Genomic DNA, 16,381 nt, shown 5'->3' on the forward strand with positions numbered 1-16,381 from the left:
CAATAAATTTTTAGTGTGAGGCAAACAGAGAAGAATTTCTGAAGGACCTTACATCACATTTACTACTTGCTTGTTAAAGTGAACCACACCCTGCCGGGATGTTTGACAGCTCTTCACCTCCCAATACCTTCTGCTCCCATATGGGGAGATGCTTTAGATCAGCTGTAAATCAGTCCCTTTGTCAAATTTATTCTTGTTATCAGAATATAATTGTATGTACATCGACTCTCTTAACAGATCACAGGTTCACTTTATCTGCATGAGCAGATGTTGAGGAAACACATTTACTTAAATGTAAAAAGCCCCAAGGTTGCTTTAGTCTTTGAATCATCATTTGGGAATGTCCAAAAACACACAATTTTAAACCAAACAAAGGAATATTAAGATAATCATTGGTCATAACCCTACACACACTCATGCATACTTACACATACACACCAGTACTAACAGGAAATAACCATCCATGCCCTCTGGTCATGAAACTACTGTCACTAAAATATATGGTCTCTTGATGTGGAAAACTCCCAAGAGACACCCTCTACACAAAGATAATCTTTCATACACTGATTATTATGATCTCTTCTTTGGAAAGCCTAAATGCAAGCAGGAACCTGTTGGGCAAGCTGACTTTCCATCATCACCCATCTGTCATCCTTGGACTAGCTTAAACCGGTCTTGAGATGGGTTGGAACCACAGTGTGCGTGTCTGTGTGTGAATGTCCACCTGAAGTGAAGCATCCTTCAACAATAAGCTGAAAACCAGTCAGTTATTACTGACTGTGACTTCTAACCTCCAAGTGAACTGTAGGCTTAATTGAAGTATCATATTAGGGGAGGTGTTGGTGCCTGCGCTCGCATTTCACTGACATATTAGTCAAACCAAACTAAAACATACTCAATTCAGTCACCTGCAGCTTTTGTTTACAGTTCATTCATTTGTAACAATAACATGAAATTATATCATATCCTGCTTTCTGCCCACTGATGTCACGTCCTCTTTCTAACTCAGGAAAAGGGACACGCTGTGAGTCGACTCTTACAGAGCTTTGCAGCTAATGACGGCTTTCGCTTGGATGAAGACAGCAGCTTCTCTGAGGGCGAGGAGGAAGAGGAGGAGGAGGAAGGGTTGAAGGATAAGTTGTTGACACACCTTCCTCCCAACATGCCTTGCAGAATACCTGGTGGGCATATACAGGGACACATCATTCATTATTACACACTCAAATGGTTCTAATGCATTCTTTTCACACATGCATACAAACCGCTGTTTTTCCATTATTGTACCTGTTCTGTTCATCACATTGCAAAGATTCAGCACTGTCACAGATGATATATATCTCACCTTGTATTTGCGCCATCCATCCATCTTTCAACCCCACCTTCTGTCCACAGCACTGCCAAACTGCGTGTTGAGTAAAGAGATGTTGGTAGACGGGCTGAAGATCCTTATCTCCAAGGAGGATGAGCTTCTGTACGCCGCCTGTGTTCAAACGCTGGACCTGCCTGACATGTAAGACCACACTCTCCTGTTGATCATCTAGAAACATTAAAACTGTGAATCAATACAGTGATTTCTACCATGTTTTGTTTAAAAGCTCATGACACAGGTGACTCATGACTATTGTTTAATCAAGTTAATATTTTTAATGATTTTGTAAGTAATACCTGAAACATTAACATTGACTTACCACCTTGGTGGCCCAGTTTCTGTGGAAAAATCCTAAAGGTTATGATGTAAAATGCACAAAAGAATTAAAATTTTATTTAAAACAAGTTAAACATTTGGAAGCATGCCCAAGAAACACATGACTCCTAATGAAACAGCAGAGGATTAAGATATTGTTTCTGCTTTGTAAGATGACAAGAGAGCCAACCCAACCTCTGAAAACAAAAGACATGCACATTAATCTGTGAAAAATATACTACCACTATCATTTAAGGGGTATTTATTCCTTTTTTCTCTCTCAGCTTTAGTGTTGTCATCGAAGGTGAGCGAGGAAATCGACCCAGGATCTATTCGCTGGAGCAGCTACTACAAGAAGCTGTAAGTTAGGTCTTATTGTCTTTATGACATTTTGAAGATTTGTGGTAGGTATGCTGTCTTTAAATGACATTTTTGTTTCTAGGTGCTGGACGTGCGACCCCAGACTGAGGCCATCCTGACCACGGGGACACGAGTTTGTGCCTATTGGAGTGAGCGTTCTCGCTGCCTTTACCCCGGATACGTCCACCGTGGTAAGCTATGTATACCAACAACCTCATTCAGCTTTCATTGAGTGAGGATATTCATTTCTCTCCAGCAACTAATTTCATCCTGTATTGTGCCTCAGGAGGTCCAGGTGAGGAGGACAAGGAGGGCAGTGTGATGGTGGAGTTTGACGATGGAGACAGAGGAAGAATCTCTCTTGCTAACATCAGACTTCTGCCCCCGGGATACCAAATCCGTTGTGAGTACAGTTTTGTGAAGAGTGATAGTAAGAGAGAAGTGTAAAAAAAAAATTGACATAAACCCAACATCTCTTTTATGTCAGGTGCCGAACCTTCTCCAGCTCTCCTGATTTCCCCTGGTCGTCGAGGTCGGCCAAGTTCCACCCTAGAGAAGAAGGACATCCCCACAGAGAAACCAGCCAACGAGGAGGCAGGAGGGAAGCTCCAGGAAAAAAGACCAGGTGAGGAGAGGGATGCAAATGGACCACTCTGACCAAACATCTGTGCCCCTCATATTAAATGTTCAGTCATACCTCTAACAGAAAACAGTGACAATCCCAAAGCTCTTTATTAATGAAGTATGCAAAATAGTGGTTATAAAATATACCAGTCATTGCATGTTGTTTGAGACATACTAGTTTAACTCCAACATACATTCATGCATACAGACACATAGGCCCCCAGGCAATATCATAATCCCCAAGACAAGGCCTCATTTGCAGTTGCAACTGTCGGTGCCTTATCAGATGGCTCCAAGTGAGCAGGTAAACTGAAAAACTCATAAATTAAGATTACTTGCTTGCCGCCTGTCGTTTACCCTCCATATAACTATATTAATCATGATTTTATGGAGTGTCATCGGTGTGCTTTGTAAAGTTTGGCAATATCCATGTAACTCAAACTCAAAGTGACAGTAATGCTGTTGAGAGAGACAGGTTTACCAGGTTTGTTGTTTGAGTAATAGATCTATTGAAAGTAGGTGAAGATCAAAGAGATAAAGATCAAGTTTCACCAAAGCTTTTAGTTTCATCACAAATTCACATTGACTTTAACCCTCACCACCCTATTCTCCTTCTGACTTCTTTTACAGTTGGCAGACCAAAAAAAATTCACTCCGTGCCAAAAGCAACCAGCATACCGACTTCAGTAACAGACACTGTAACAAAAGTCAACCATTCTTTATTGAACTGGTCCTTGCCCAGGAAGAGGCCGCCGGTTGACTTCTTCCTCTTTAATGGAACGTCCCGTAAGAGCCAGAAGATTCGAGAGCGAGACTTAGGGTTGTTTCATCGGCCTGCCTCACACTCTCCAGCACCACCAACCCCTGTTAAAAGCATTTTTGGCTCTCCTTTTGAAGTCGACTCATTCAGTAGCATTGCTAATGGCTACTCTGCCTTTGGTAATGGTGGAACTTCTGGAGCTGGGAGACCAGTTACCAGCATAGCTTCCATGGGGCTCCGAGAGTCCTCCTGTTCCTCATCCGTCACTATGGCAATGACAGCTGGTAACCGTAAGCCTGTGAGTGAGCGCGACAGGAAACACTTCTTAGTGAAGCTTGACCATGAAGGAGTGACCTCTCCTAAAACAAAGAATAGCAAAGCTTTGCTTCGACTGGGAGGGGCTGGAGGGCGAGGACTAAAGAGCGTTATTTCTGTGGGGGCACCGCTGCGTTACATCCAACCTTCTCTGCTGGTGCGAGATGGCAAGAAGAGAGGAGGGGAAAGAGACGGTGCTGGACCTCGGTCTGAGGCTCTTCTGAAGGGCGTTCCACCTCTAAGAAAGGATCTTCTCTCTACTGGACTTGGAGCACAAGGAGGGGATTACAGTTTGGACTATGCCAGCGACTGCCCCAGCTCCTACTCCGAACTGGATGAGGATGATGAGGATGATGGTCAAGAAGCACGGAGAAGAGCAGCTGTCACATCCCATCGTGGTGGTCGTTTTCTGTCCCGTCCTCCCATCTGCTTCTCCTCATCATCCTCCTCCTCCTCTTCGTCTGGCTCCATTTCCTCCTCATCCCTGTGTTCCTCGGATAACGACTCCTCCTACTCCTCTGATGAAGAGTCCTCCTCTGTGCTGCTGCGCCGTGCTCTTCTCCAGCAGGACAAACACAAAAACAGGCAGAGCATGAACTCTAACCTTCTGAGCCCCGACCCTACCACCTCCAACTCCTCTTCTTCTTCAGCCCCGGCACATGGGTATGTGGCCAAAGGCAGCATGGCTGTTGGAGGGTCCAAGGTGAGAACTGACAGAGGAGAAGACAGGAAGGAGTACTTGTCAAAAGGAACTTTGATGACTAAAGTTGCTAGCACAGCTAAGGCACAGCTAAAAAGGAAAGACAGTGCTCCTAACAGCCATAATCACAGCCAAAGCAGCCCTGTTGGCCAGCAGCTGAAATCTGCCTCCAAGGACCTGGCAACAGCTAAGAAGCAGAGGATGTCTTCGCCTGAGTCTCTTTCCAACATGGCTTCCATGCTGCCTGGACGCCAGCTTTGGAAATGGTCTGGCAACCCCACACAGGTAGGACGCTGTGGGCTATATTTTAACACACTGCGTTGTTAAAAAAGTCATATTCCCAAATTTGCTTCTTCTTAAGTTTTTTAATTTTCCTTCATTATCACTATTTCATCTTTATCTTTGTTACATGGTTTTAAAACTGTTGTCTTGGGTATCAGTGACTTATTCAAGCTCACAGGCATAGGTAGGTTACTGATAGTTGCTGCGGTTTCTGCTGCGTCATACCATAATTACATACAATGAATGTTCTAATTAAATATAATATGCCTTGGCACTGTTTGATCTACCAAAGAGTTGGTACATATTGACAATCAAGCTTACTCTGTGTGGTTCATGACTAAAATGTTATGTTTATTAAGTTGCACTGCTGAGGCAAAACAAAACTGTTTGAGCAACTGTTGCCTCCCTTAGGCTCAATTCAGCCACATTATTTACTTTGTAAACAAGAATCTGTCAGCTGGAATGTACAGAGTTAATAGCTGTAGAGAGGTTAAACGTATCTACAAATTAGAGTAATAGCTGTGACACTATGCTTCGATGAAATTGGCTGCAACAGGTGTGAGAGCATTGAGGAAGTGGTGCATTTCTGCCTCTAAGAGCTGCTTTGAAAATGTAAAAGATATGTTAATCATCTGTTCATATCTTTACAGCAATTATGTAAACACTTGTGTGCAATGCAGTGGTTGAGAAATACATTTTACTTTGTGCTTCAAACAGTTTTTTAATGTGAAAACAGTCTAAGGGACAACTCCTTAATAATGATCCAAAGCGCTGTCGTCAGCACCTTTGTATTTGTATTGTAAAAAGAGCATGTGGTAAAATAAGTCTGCAAGGTTTGGGAAGTGATCACAATGACTTCATTAAAAGAGATTCACTGGGTTCACATCAGGGATTTTTGACTAGTTTGGATGTGTAAAATTTACCCCCCAGTAAATTTAGCCTGATCTTAAACTGATTGTCAATATCATCAGTAAGCTAGCATTTGTTTTGGATTACAAAAAAGCCACCCCAAAAAACTGAAGCTCTTCCTTATAATATTGTAGGTAGTGAACTAAATCCTCCATGCTAAATAAAGCAAGTGAAAATGCTATTTTATCTTTCCTTGACAGAGGAGAGGTCTGAAGGGTAAAGCCCGTAAGCTTTTCTACAAGGCCATCGTACGGGGTAAGGAGGTGGTGCGTGTCGGAGACTGCGCTGTGTTCCTGTCACCTGGCCGGCCCCAGCTGCCCTACGTGGGCAGAGTGGAGAGCCTTTGGGAGTCGTGGAGCTCCAGCATGGTGGTCAGGGTCAAGTGGTTCTACCACCCGGAGGAAACTCGCCTGGGGAAGAGACACCGGGATGGCAAGGTAAAGACTAGAAAGTGGAAGGGTGATTTCTAAAATGGAAAGATAAGTTATAAATAGTTCTTTGCTTTTTTTTTATTTTTATTTTATATATTCCCATCTGATGTGACACAGTTAAGAAACAGTGAACTTCCACAATAACATTTTTAGTTGTTCGCTCTTAGTCTGAGGTGTTAAAATTGTCTTTCCCAGGTAAAATCCCCACTGCACAGCAACCTGTGTGTTTTACATTCATACAGCAATAAGAATGGTTTGTTTAGGAGCAAAGCTGAGCTTGTATATTAAGCACCAACAATCACTACAAACAGATTAATTAAAAAATCTCAATAAAAATTAGTGAAAATAATTCCTAAGATGGTGCCATACAGTCCAGTTTTGTCTAACTTTTCTTGTGACAATAATTATAAAAACAATATTTAGGTTGTTTTAGATTTTTCTCTTTAAACTCTTCCTGTTTTCTCTCCATCAGAATGCCTTGTATCAATCGAGCCATGAAGATGAGAATGATGTGCAGACCATCTCTCATTGCTGCCAGGTGGTGAGTAAGGCTGACTACGACCACCTGATGCTTGAACGGAAGCCAGTCAGCGCAGCCAACAACCTGTTCTACCTAGCTGGAACCTACGAACCAACCACAGGCCAGCTGATCAGTGCAGACGGCATGGTGATCTTGTCCTAGCACCATAAGTTAGCGGCGAAACCCAAAAAGTGACTTGATTCCTGGAGTTCTAGCCTGGTCCTTCAACGGAGAGGATAGAAGCAAATCAAGACAAAGAATTTTGGCTGTGCCACCTGATTTGCTCCTCGCAGATGAAGAAGCTAGTCCACTGGATAAAGCCTGAAAATGGTGGCACTGACAGGAGTCCTGTTTGTTCTGAGGAAAAGTCTGACCCATGCCAGGTTTGACCTCTTTAGCAGATGTGGACAGAGGCTCTTTGTCGCAGTGGGAGTTTTCAGCCTTCCCTGTGGCTTTCTTGTAACTGTAACATGAAAGTTGAGAAACCAATGACATGAGCACTTTGGAGTGTAGTAGCTTGGATATGTAATGGAGGAAGGGCAGCACGCTTGGCTTTCTGAAACAAAGACTTTGAGAGCAGGAGAGAGTGTATGGTAAGGAGAGACTTTCTGTAAACCACACTGGTTTGGATGGTTTTAATGGTTTTATATTAGTAGTCTGACTATGATGATGCTGATTGAGAGATCCCCAACAGGACCAATAAACACTGTAATATGGACCGTGTTTAAATACATGTATGTGTTTTTGCAGAGTGGCTGCGATGACCCCATTTTGGCATTTAATGAGCTCTAAGTAAATAGTGCTTTAAAGCGTGTGTGTGTTTGTACAGTCTGTGTGGTCATGCACGTGTGCACAAGATGTGCACGTCATGATGTGGCATGGGTATGTCTGTGACACTTCTATTAATCAATCCAGTACTTAACGTGTAGTTCTTAATCCTTGCGACAGAAACACAGAACAATGTTTTTCTCCTTTTAAGCCATACACATCAATACCTCTCTCTCGTATCCTGCTATCCGGGTGCGAAGACACATGTACAGGCAGTAGGATTGTTTATTTGAGCTGTGTGTGCATATGTGTGCATGGGCGAGCGTGTGCACTTTGTACAGCACTCTGTAGAATAAGACAATGTAAATAGTATATATATATATATATATATATATATATATATATATATATATATATATATATATATATATATATGTTCTTGTTTTTTTGTTTCTTTTGCAGAGAAGATTATTTTATTTAGATTTTTTAGGGTGGTGGGTGGGTTTGGGGCTATGGCAGAGGGTAGGAGGTGGTGTTATGTTTCCTTCTCTCTCAATGCACTGAACAGGATTCAAGGTTTGGATTTTGGGTCAAACTGCGACTGATGTAACAACTTTGTGGTTGTAATCGTTGAATGGTAAATTTGTAGAGAAGTTATTTGGGATATTTTTGTTTTTATAAGGAAATATGAAAAAAGCTCTTTTCACACATGTCCAGTTATCTATTTTTTTCATTTTATTTCACTGTGTTGGATTTAGAATGTGCATAAACTTGTTTTTTTTTTTTTATTTTTTTTTTTTTAACAAATACTGGAAAAGCAAGCTGAGTCTCTGCTGTTCTTTGATCCTAAAAGAATCTAGCGGTTCTTTATCTATTTTAGCCTGTATTCCTATAGAAAATGTAGATATTTACCTGGCAGCAAAAAGGATAAAACAAAAAACAACAACAACAACAAAACATACCAAAGCACCTGTTAGTTTATGCTTCACAACATTAGATGAAAACAATTTTATGAGAGATGTTCAATCAAATCTGAATCCGGGACCCATGCAATCAGAGAGGCGTTTGATTAAGTTCCTCTTGTTGTTCGCTTGTTTTCATCCAGCGTTGCTATGATGGCCTCCAGGAAGCGTTGCAGCGACATTGTCTACAGGCTTCCCTGCTGATGCACTTGAGATTTCTATGGCAACCAGAATGGCATCATGTGACTGTGAAGGACAATCAGATCAAATCAATGGAACAATGTTGAGAGACAAAAAAGAAGAGAAAAAAAAAATCAATATAAAGGATCAAATCACAAATTATGCTTCTTGTCACTTTTATTACTGCTTTGCCAAAAATGTCTGTGTTTTATGTTTTCCTGTTTACCATCTTCTTGTTTATGCAAGTCTGAGATGACTGTTGTCAGTATGTAGGATGTACAGGGGGAAGAACATGAATGCCTTTTTTCTTTTTAAGGACTTTGACTGACTTTTAACAACATTGTTGCTGTTACACTGCAAAGCAAAAGCTTTAAATGAAATCTAATGTGAAACTCAGTTTTGAAATATTACTTTTATGGGTCTTTAATTGATTTTTTTTAAAGTTGTATTTTCTTTAAGAAACACTGGATTCAGTTCTTAACATCACATTTTGACATAGGCAACATCATTGTATTTTATATTTTAGACCCACTGGAATCTGCTTTGTATGGTTGAGATAGCCAACTAAAATATATTATGTAATTTCAGTATCTGGAAATATGACTTAAAAATTTCCTCATGTACAAAAAGAAAAAGTATTTATCTTAATTTTATTGCCTTTTGTGTTTCATTAAAAAAAGATTCTTACAAAACAAAGCTTTGCCGTTACTGTTTTTTCTTTCATGTTGGGTATGAGCTCTATGAATGCTGCCTTGTGTGCATCAATGCTGATTATTTGTCAGATGTAAGAATATGAACCAAAGAAGAAAGTGGGAATGAAGAGGTAGGAGTCAGGGTTGGGGGGTGGGGAGGGAAATGAGAGGAGGAAGCAATTTGAAATTGTAGCTGTGGCTGATTGAAAGGGAAGAATGGGGAGGGAAGGGAAACCATATCTTTTGGTCTTCCATGAGAGGATAAAGTCTTCTTGGGTTCTTCAGGTGGATCAGGTATTCAGAATAATAAAAACGGAACAGGACCATTAAAAGAACAAAACCAGGGTATCTGCTGTCCGTAAAGATTTAAAATCTTTAGTGCTTTCACACACATAATATGTATGACTTGTTAGATGCACTTCACAGACAGTGTGGTATAAAGTAGTTATATGAATTTAAAAGAATAAGGGGAGGGCTGGGTTGGGTGTACGGCTCGAGGTTTGGGTTGGGTTGGGTGGATTGGCGGTGTGATTTTGGGGGCTGGTGCCTGGCGTGCCACTATCCCCAGTCCCCTGGGGCCTGCACTGTTTTCATGTCATGTTCTCGTTGTGTTTCCCATGTTCTCCAGCACTTCATTATTAAAACCTTGTCCCTGCATTTGTCTGCCTCCTGCTTGATCAGTCTGCATGTGGGTCCTCATCCAGGCCATACTTCCCTGACAGAATGAGCTGGCCACCCATGGATCCAGCAGACTATCCCTGCATCAACTCCACAGAACTGGTGAGCTTGCTTCTGGGACTTGACCCAAAAATGGACCACGCTCCTTTGAGATCAGGGTTCTGGGGGTCCAGATTGGCTGTCTGAATGACAGCTGTGGTGGCCAGAAGGAGGCAAGGCTTCAAAAAACTTTGCCTCGCACTGCGGCCACCGGCTCCACGGCCCACGTCTCCTGAGTCACCACCAACTCCACAGCAACTCACGCCATGTCACAACATGTCCCATCCAGCTCTTCAGAGTCCTATGTCAGCACCCAGGACCCGTTCAGCACTTCAGCTTCCCACATCCTGTCCAGCATTATCTGGCCTCCTTCTTGGTGGGTGCATGGTCTCGGTTCTGTGCTCTGTGGTAGCGGCTGGTTGACCGGTGCTTTGGGCCCTCTAATGGACTCAGCACATGGAAGGCGACGTCGCTCCTTCTCTACTCATTTCCTACAGAACTTGTGCAATGAGGTGAAAATTGTTGCCCTCCTCCAGCCATGCGACAGGCGACATTCGTGCATGTGAAACTGTTTACCTAGACCTGCACATGGGGGCTTGCGACGCGACACAATAAAACAGTAAAATTTTTGTCGCTGTCGCATGGCACTACAACCCATCAGTGAGGGGCTTCATTGAGCACACAGTACAGTCTGCAAACACTTTCACCATGGAGGAACAGATCATTTTAGCCATAGATATATAATAAAAGCCTTTATTATATATATCTATGATTTTAGCTGTGTCTGACTTTCCCAATACTTTACAATACTTTGTGCAAATATTATGTAAATAAAAAAGGCAGCGGCATGGCGCCAGGATGAAAACATCTGGATCAGCCTTGAGGTCTATCAACTGATGATATTTACCATGCTGTTTCCTTGTTTCAAAAATAGAATGAACCTAGGGTTGTCTTTTTCTTTTGTACAATAGAGTCAACAGCAAGATTTCTGTCAGTTCGAGCAAAATCTTCTGACTCTTCATCCGTCATACCTTGTCTGTCATGGTCTGCTTCGAAAATGTCAAAATTCCCTCCAATATCATAACCAATTAAAATTTTTGAAGAAAAGCAATCTAAGAGCCTAATGCCCGACACTGCTACTGTCACTGCTGTTTGTCATGCCCCGTGTGTTGGGTTTCACCTGGGTGTCAATGAGTTTTGCCTGTCGCTGTCATTGGTTGCTCCCCGTGTCAGTAACCTGTGTGCCCGTAAGTCTGCTTCTGAACCTTGAAGTGGGTGCAGGTCCAACCTAATGACAAGAACATATGTTACTGATAGTTTTAGTGTCATTATGTAGTGGAACTTTAATGCAATTATTTCATAAAAAAAAATCATCATCTGTTATTATATCTATATTTAAAAACATTAGTTAGTTCTGTAGCATTTTTAGCCATGTATTAAGAGCCATTTTGAAAAGTCCAGAGAGCCACTTGCAGCTTAGAACGTTTCAGCTCCCCGATTTAGTGTTTGTACACCAAAATTTACTGCATTTTCTTCATATAGCAGTAGGCCCTCTTTGATTACAATTAAAAGCTATAATCTTTGCCCAGCACTAGTTCTGAAATGTAAAACTTTAGCAGTGCAACAGAGTTGGTCGAAGCCACTTTGGTTCCCTAGGCGGGATTTTGGTTAGCCTCCCTCAGCCTTCACGTGAGGGGGACGGGTCCTGAGTGTTGTTTATGCTTATGCATCAACCAACAGTTCTGAGTACCCACCCCTTTTGGAGTCCATGGATGTGGTGTTGGGGACTCCCTCATTCTGGTGGGGCACATCAATACTTACGTGGGCAATGATAGTGTGACCTGGAGGGGTGTGACTGGGAAGAACGGCCCCCTTGATCTGAACCCAAGTGGTGCTTCATTAGACTTTTTTACTTGTCATGGATTGTTCATAATGAACACTATGTTCAGGCATAAGAGTGCCCATATGTGCATTTGGCACCAGGACACTCTGGGCCGCAGTTTGATGATTGACTTTGTTGTCATATCATCGAACTTACAGCCACATGTCTTGGACACTCAGGTGAAGAGAGGGGCAGAGCTGTCAACTGATCACCACCTGGTGGTGAGCTGGCTCAGATGGTGGGGGAGGATGCCGGTCAAGCCTGGCAGACCCAAACATTTTGGGAGGGTCTGCTCTGAACATTTGGCAGAGTCCCCTGTCAAAAAAAGCTTTAACTACTATCCCAGAGCTTCAACCATGCCTCGTGTGAGGCAGGGGACATTGAGTCCGAGTGGGCTGTGCTCCATGCCTCTATTGTTGAGGGGGTCTACTTGAGCTGTGGCCATGAGGTCGTCAGTGCCTGTCGCGGTGGAAATCCCTGAATTGTTGGTGGACACCAGCAGTGAGGGATATCGTCAAAAAAGGAGTCCTATCGGGCCTTTTTGACCTGTGGGAGCTGATGGATTTCTGCAGGCTAAGCAGAATGTGCCTTCAGCGGGCGCTAAGGCAAAAACTCTGGCATGGGAGGAGTTTGGAGAGACCATGGAGAATGACTTCTGGACTGCTTCAAGAAGATTCTGGTTCACCATCTGGTGGCTCAGGAGGGGGAAGCAGTGCTCCATCAACACTGTGTACAGTGGGGATGGGGGACTGCTGACCTCAACTCAGGACGTTGTGGGTTGGTGGAGGAAATGCTTCTAAGACCTCCTCAATCCCACCAGCACGTCTTCCAACAAGCATGTAGAGTCAGGAGACCCTGGTGTGGGTTGTCCTAACTCTGGGGCTGACATCACTGCAGTGATTAAAAAGCTCCTCTGTGGCAGGGCCCACGAACGATTTGCAGCTGAGTGTGAAGCGGCTGGGATGACAATCAGCACCTCCAAATCCGATACCATGGTCCTCAGCCAGAAAAGTGTGGAGTGTTTTCTCCGGGTCCTGAATGAGTTCCTTCCCCAAGTAGAGAAGGTCTAGTATCTCAGGGTCTTGTTCACAAGTGAGGGAAGGATGGAGCTAGAGATAAGACAGGCGGATCGGTGCGGCGTCTGCAGTGATGGGGACTCTGCATCGGTCTGTCGGGGTGAAGAAGGAGCTGAGCTAAAATGCAAAGCTCTTGATTTACAAGTCAATCTATGTTCCTACCCTCATCTATGGTCACTAGCTTTGGGTAGCGACCGAAAGAACGAGATCGCGAATACAAGTGGTTGAAATTAGTTCTCTCTGCAGGGTGGCTGGACTCTCCCTTAGAGATAGGGTGAGAAGCTCGGTGATCCAGGAGGGGCTCAGAGTAGATTCGCTGCTCCTCCACATCAAAAGGAGCCAGATGAGGTGGCTCAGGCATCTGGTCAGGATGCCTCCTGGATGCCTAACTGGTGAGGTGTTCCGGGCACGTCCCACCGGGAGGATCCCGTGGAAGACCCAGGACATACTGGAGGGACTACATTTCACGGCTGGCCTGGGAACGCTTCGGGGATTCCCTTGGACAAACTGGCGACTGTGGCCAGAGAGAGGGAAGTCTGGGCTTTCTTGCTTAGGTAGCTGTCCCCGCGACCCGACCCCAGATAAGTGGTAGAAAATGGATGGATTTTAAAAGCCATAAAAAAAGGACTTTAGTGAAGTAAAATAAAATGTGTAAAATAGTTGAGTTTTCACTTTGAATACAGACTGTATCAGAAAACGTGTGTTCATTCAAACAAGGTTTCAACTACTGTGTTAGCGAAAGGTCCTGCCAAAAGCAACACTTTTTGGTAAATATGTGACAGTGTGAACCATTAGCCGTTAGTTTCCTCCTTCTCAGTTGAAAGCAACATGAGAGAAAAGCTGATCCGCTGATCACTGACAGCAGTCATGATTCACGGATCATCATGAGAGGAGAGGAAGGAAACATGTGTGCTGCTCAAACGCAGAGACGAGCAAAGATCCACAGACACGTTGGTGCAAGATAAGTAAAAAAAAAAAAAAAAAAAGAAGAAGAAAAAGAATGCAGGAAAAGTGCGGGTGTGTGTAACAGAGAATTGACGGATGTATGGGACTGGTCAAGCTGCGCATGCGTTAATATTAAAACAAGTACATAAATTAGTTACCGCCGTTAATACATTATTTTTAATTTTAAAAGAACACATTGAAATGTGGATTAAATTAATTAAATTAATTAATATTTGTACAAGTTTGAGGGAATTCTTTGTTTTTCTCTTGAAACATTCCTTATAATGTGTGGCGGGTGAGTGTTTAGCTGAAACAATGAAATAGTTTTTTGTTGTTGTTTTGTTTTTAAATAAAAAATAAGAACAAGGACAATGCCACCTAGGGACTTTCACTCCAGTAAATCTACCTGAAAGGCATTAAGGTGTGTTTACAAAATGTAGGAGACAAGTTCCATTTAAAAAATACAAACATTTATTTTAAAGTAAAACAGTAAAAGAAAATAGAAAAGTAATAAACAAAACTAAAAGAAATAAAACCATGGTAAAATGAAGAGAGGCTTGCTGGCCAAAAAAAAAAAAAAAAAAGCCAGAGCCTTGGTCCACATCCTAAGAACTTTTTGTGGAACAACTTGACCTCCTGCATCACCATGTGTTACGGAGTCTGATTGGCATCCTGCTTCAAAACCCTTCAGCACATTGTGAAAGCAGCAGAGAGGATCATCTGTGTCTCTCTCCCCTCCCTTCAAAGCATTTACAACACTCGTCTTACCTGCAAGAGGTCCACATTGCTGGTGGTCCCACCCAACCAGGTTAGGGTTATGGTGCTGCGGGTAAATGACTGCAGAGCTATGTTTGGTTGGTCAAAACGGCACGTGCAATGATTTGGTTAAACAATGTGTTTTATAAAAAGGCACTAACATGTAAGGTCGATGTCAAATAGGGGTACATAAAATATTGTCACACAGGTATCAATTTGCCCTCCCCTGGTCTAAAGTATCATTGTGTGTAAACTCTGCTTTATTCCAGTAGCTAGCCTCTAGTTAGTACAGCTACAAAAGCTATGCAGCATTTTTAATGTTACCTCTACAATGGAACCTCTTTTCTTCCTCATCTCATTAAACTTTCTAAAAGTGCTCCCGAGCACTTGGATGAGTTGTTGACGTCTGTCAAAATTAACCTCTACCAGAGATGAATTTGATTCCGGATGTATCGTGTAGATGTATCATAACTTGTCCTTCCCCTTCTCTTAGCACATGTAGCAGGACAGGTTCCGGTCAGGGCAAGGCAAGGCAGGGCAAAAGGCCTATGCCAAGCACTTCCTCTGCTTTGCAGAGGGGTGCAGTTTTTTTTCATATATGTGGGCACATACAGTATGTGAAGAGTTTAGAGGAATAATTGGGATCACCTGCAGAGTGTGGACATTCTTGGAACGAATGTACAAATTTACTGCCTTTTATTTGAAACTTCCGCAGAATGTTCACACCTTCTTATCACACTGAAACTACAACCTTTGTGATGTGGCTTATTGTAAATTTCTAGTCTGCATGAAGCATTTACCTTTGACCTCAAAGCACAATGGAGTTGCCTCGTGGCACCACTCAAAGTAAGCTTAGTGTGGTGTTGCCTTGAACATCAACCATAAACTTTATTTAATCTTGAGCTGTGTTTTTAATGGTGGCCCCCTCCTTTGCTGTTTTTACATTTTCTTCTTGGTCAGTGCCTTTTTTACTTGTCAATACAGGAAAACTTGACTCACCTTTTTTCTGCCTAACTTAACTAATGGTCCTTGACCATAGTTTTAAATCACTCACACATACACTCATTCAAATGTAAGCTCTTTGTCCACCAGTATGTGTTTGCTTTCCTTTTGTATTCTGTGTTTAGCTGTTTCGGCAGTTTGGCTTGTTATTGCAAAGATATGAAACAGTACTTCTGTCCCCAGTATCACCCCCCACCCCCCTACCCCACCCCCCACCCACACACACAAACACACATACTCACATTGACACACAAAACACCCCTATTCTGCTCACTGTTGGTCTTTTACATCCTCCTCATCAGCTCTTCAATCAGCCGACGCCTTGAAAACACACAGACATTAAGTGCAGTCTTTGACTCCTTATCAGTAGGTTTGCATTGGGCTTATCTGGTTGACATTGTTAAACTACTTTACCTAGAATGCTGCGGGAGATAGGGGCACAATGGTAGGTTGGGGTGGCCCCTGGGTTAATGAGAGAAGCTTTCATGTTGTTAGAGCAAACATGCTGCAAGCTGATTTGAGTGCATTAATGTGTGTGTAACAGGTCAAGGTGTCACAGAAAGGTGTGGCAGTTTTTATATATTTTTTCCCCCTTTTTTGTTTCTGCTGCTGGCTGGTGGACAAAGACACAACTTCAACAACATTTATTACATGGTTTTGGAAAAGAACTAGAAAAAAAACAAACAAAAAAAACAAAAAAAACAAAACCAAAACGACAGTAGAAGGAAAGGGTGTGAATCAGTGTATGTAAGGTTGTGCATGTGGTGGAACTGGGGGGCTTTCCAATCCCAAGAAAGCCCTCCATTTAGATATAGG

At 42.7% G+C, this 16,381-nt stretch overlaps 1 protein-coding gene across 2 annotated transcripts in view; it reads left to right on the top strand.

Moving 5' to 3' along the window:
* Window positions 1-8,360, top strand: part of bahcc1b (BAH domain and coiled-coil containing 1b) — a 55,958-nt gene extending 47,598 nt beyond the window's left edge. For both annotated transcript variants that reach the window (XM_041973761.1, XM_041973762.1), the window contains exons 20-28: window positions 1,010-1,181; window positions 1,393-1,510; window positions 1,969-2,044; window positions 2,127-2,235; window positions 2,331-2,447; window positions 2,532-2,669; window positions 3,299-4,728; window positions 5,835-6,071; window positions 6,538-8,360. In XM_041973761.1, the coding sequence (XP_041829695.1) occupies window positions 1,010-1,181; window positions 1,393-1,510; window positions 1,969-2,044; window positions 2,127-2,235; window positions 2,331-2,447; window positions 2,532-2,669; window positions 3,299-4,728; window positions 5,835-6,071; window positions 6,538-6,747 (2,607 nt within the window). In that variant the 3' untranslated portion in view covers window positions 6,748-8,360. The remainder of the gene's footprint in view (window positions 1-1,009; window positions 1,182-1,392; window positions 1,511-1,968; window positions 2,045-2,126; window positions 2,236-2,330; window positions 2,448-2,531; window positions 2,670-3,298; window positions 4,729-5,834; window positions 6,072-6,537) is intronic.
* Window positions 8,361-16,381: the final 8,021 nt, after the last annotated feature.

The sequence above is a fragment of the Melanotaenia boesemani genome, chromosome 21 (assembly GCF_017639745.1).
Source record: "Melanotaenia boesemani isolate fMelBoe1 chromosome 21, fMelBoe1.pri, whole genome shotgun sequence".
NCBI lineage: Eukaryota > Metazoa > Chordata > Actinopteri > Atheriniformes > Melanotaeniidae > Melanotaenia > Melanotaenia boesemani.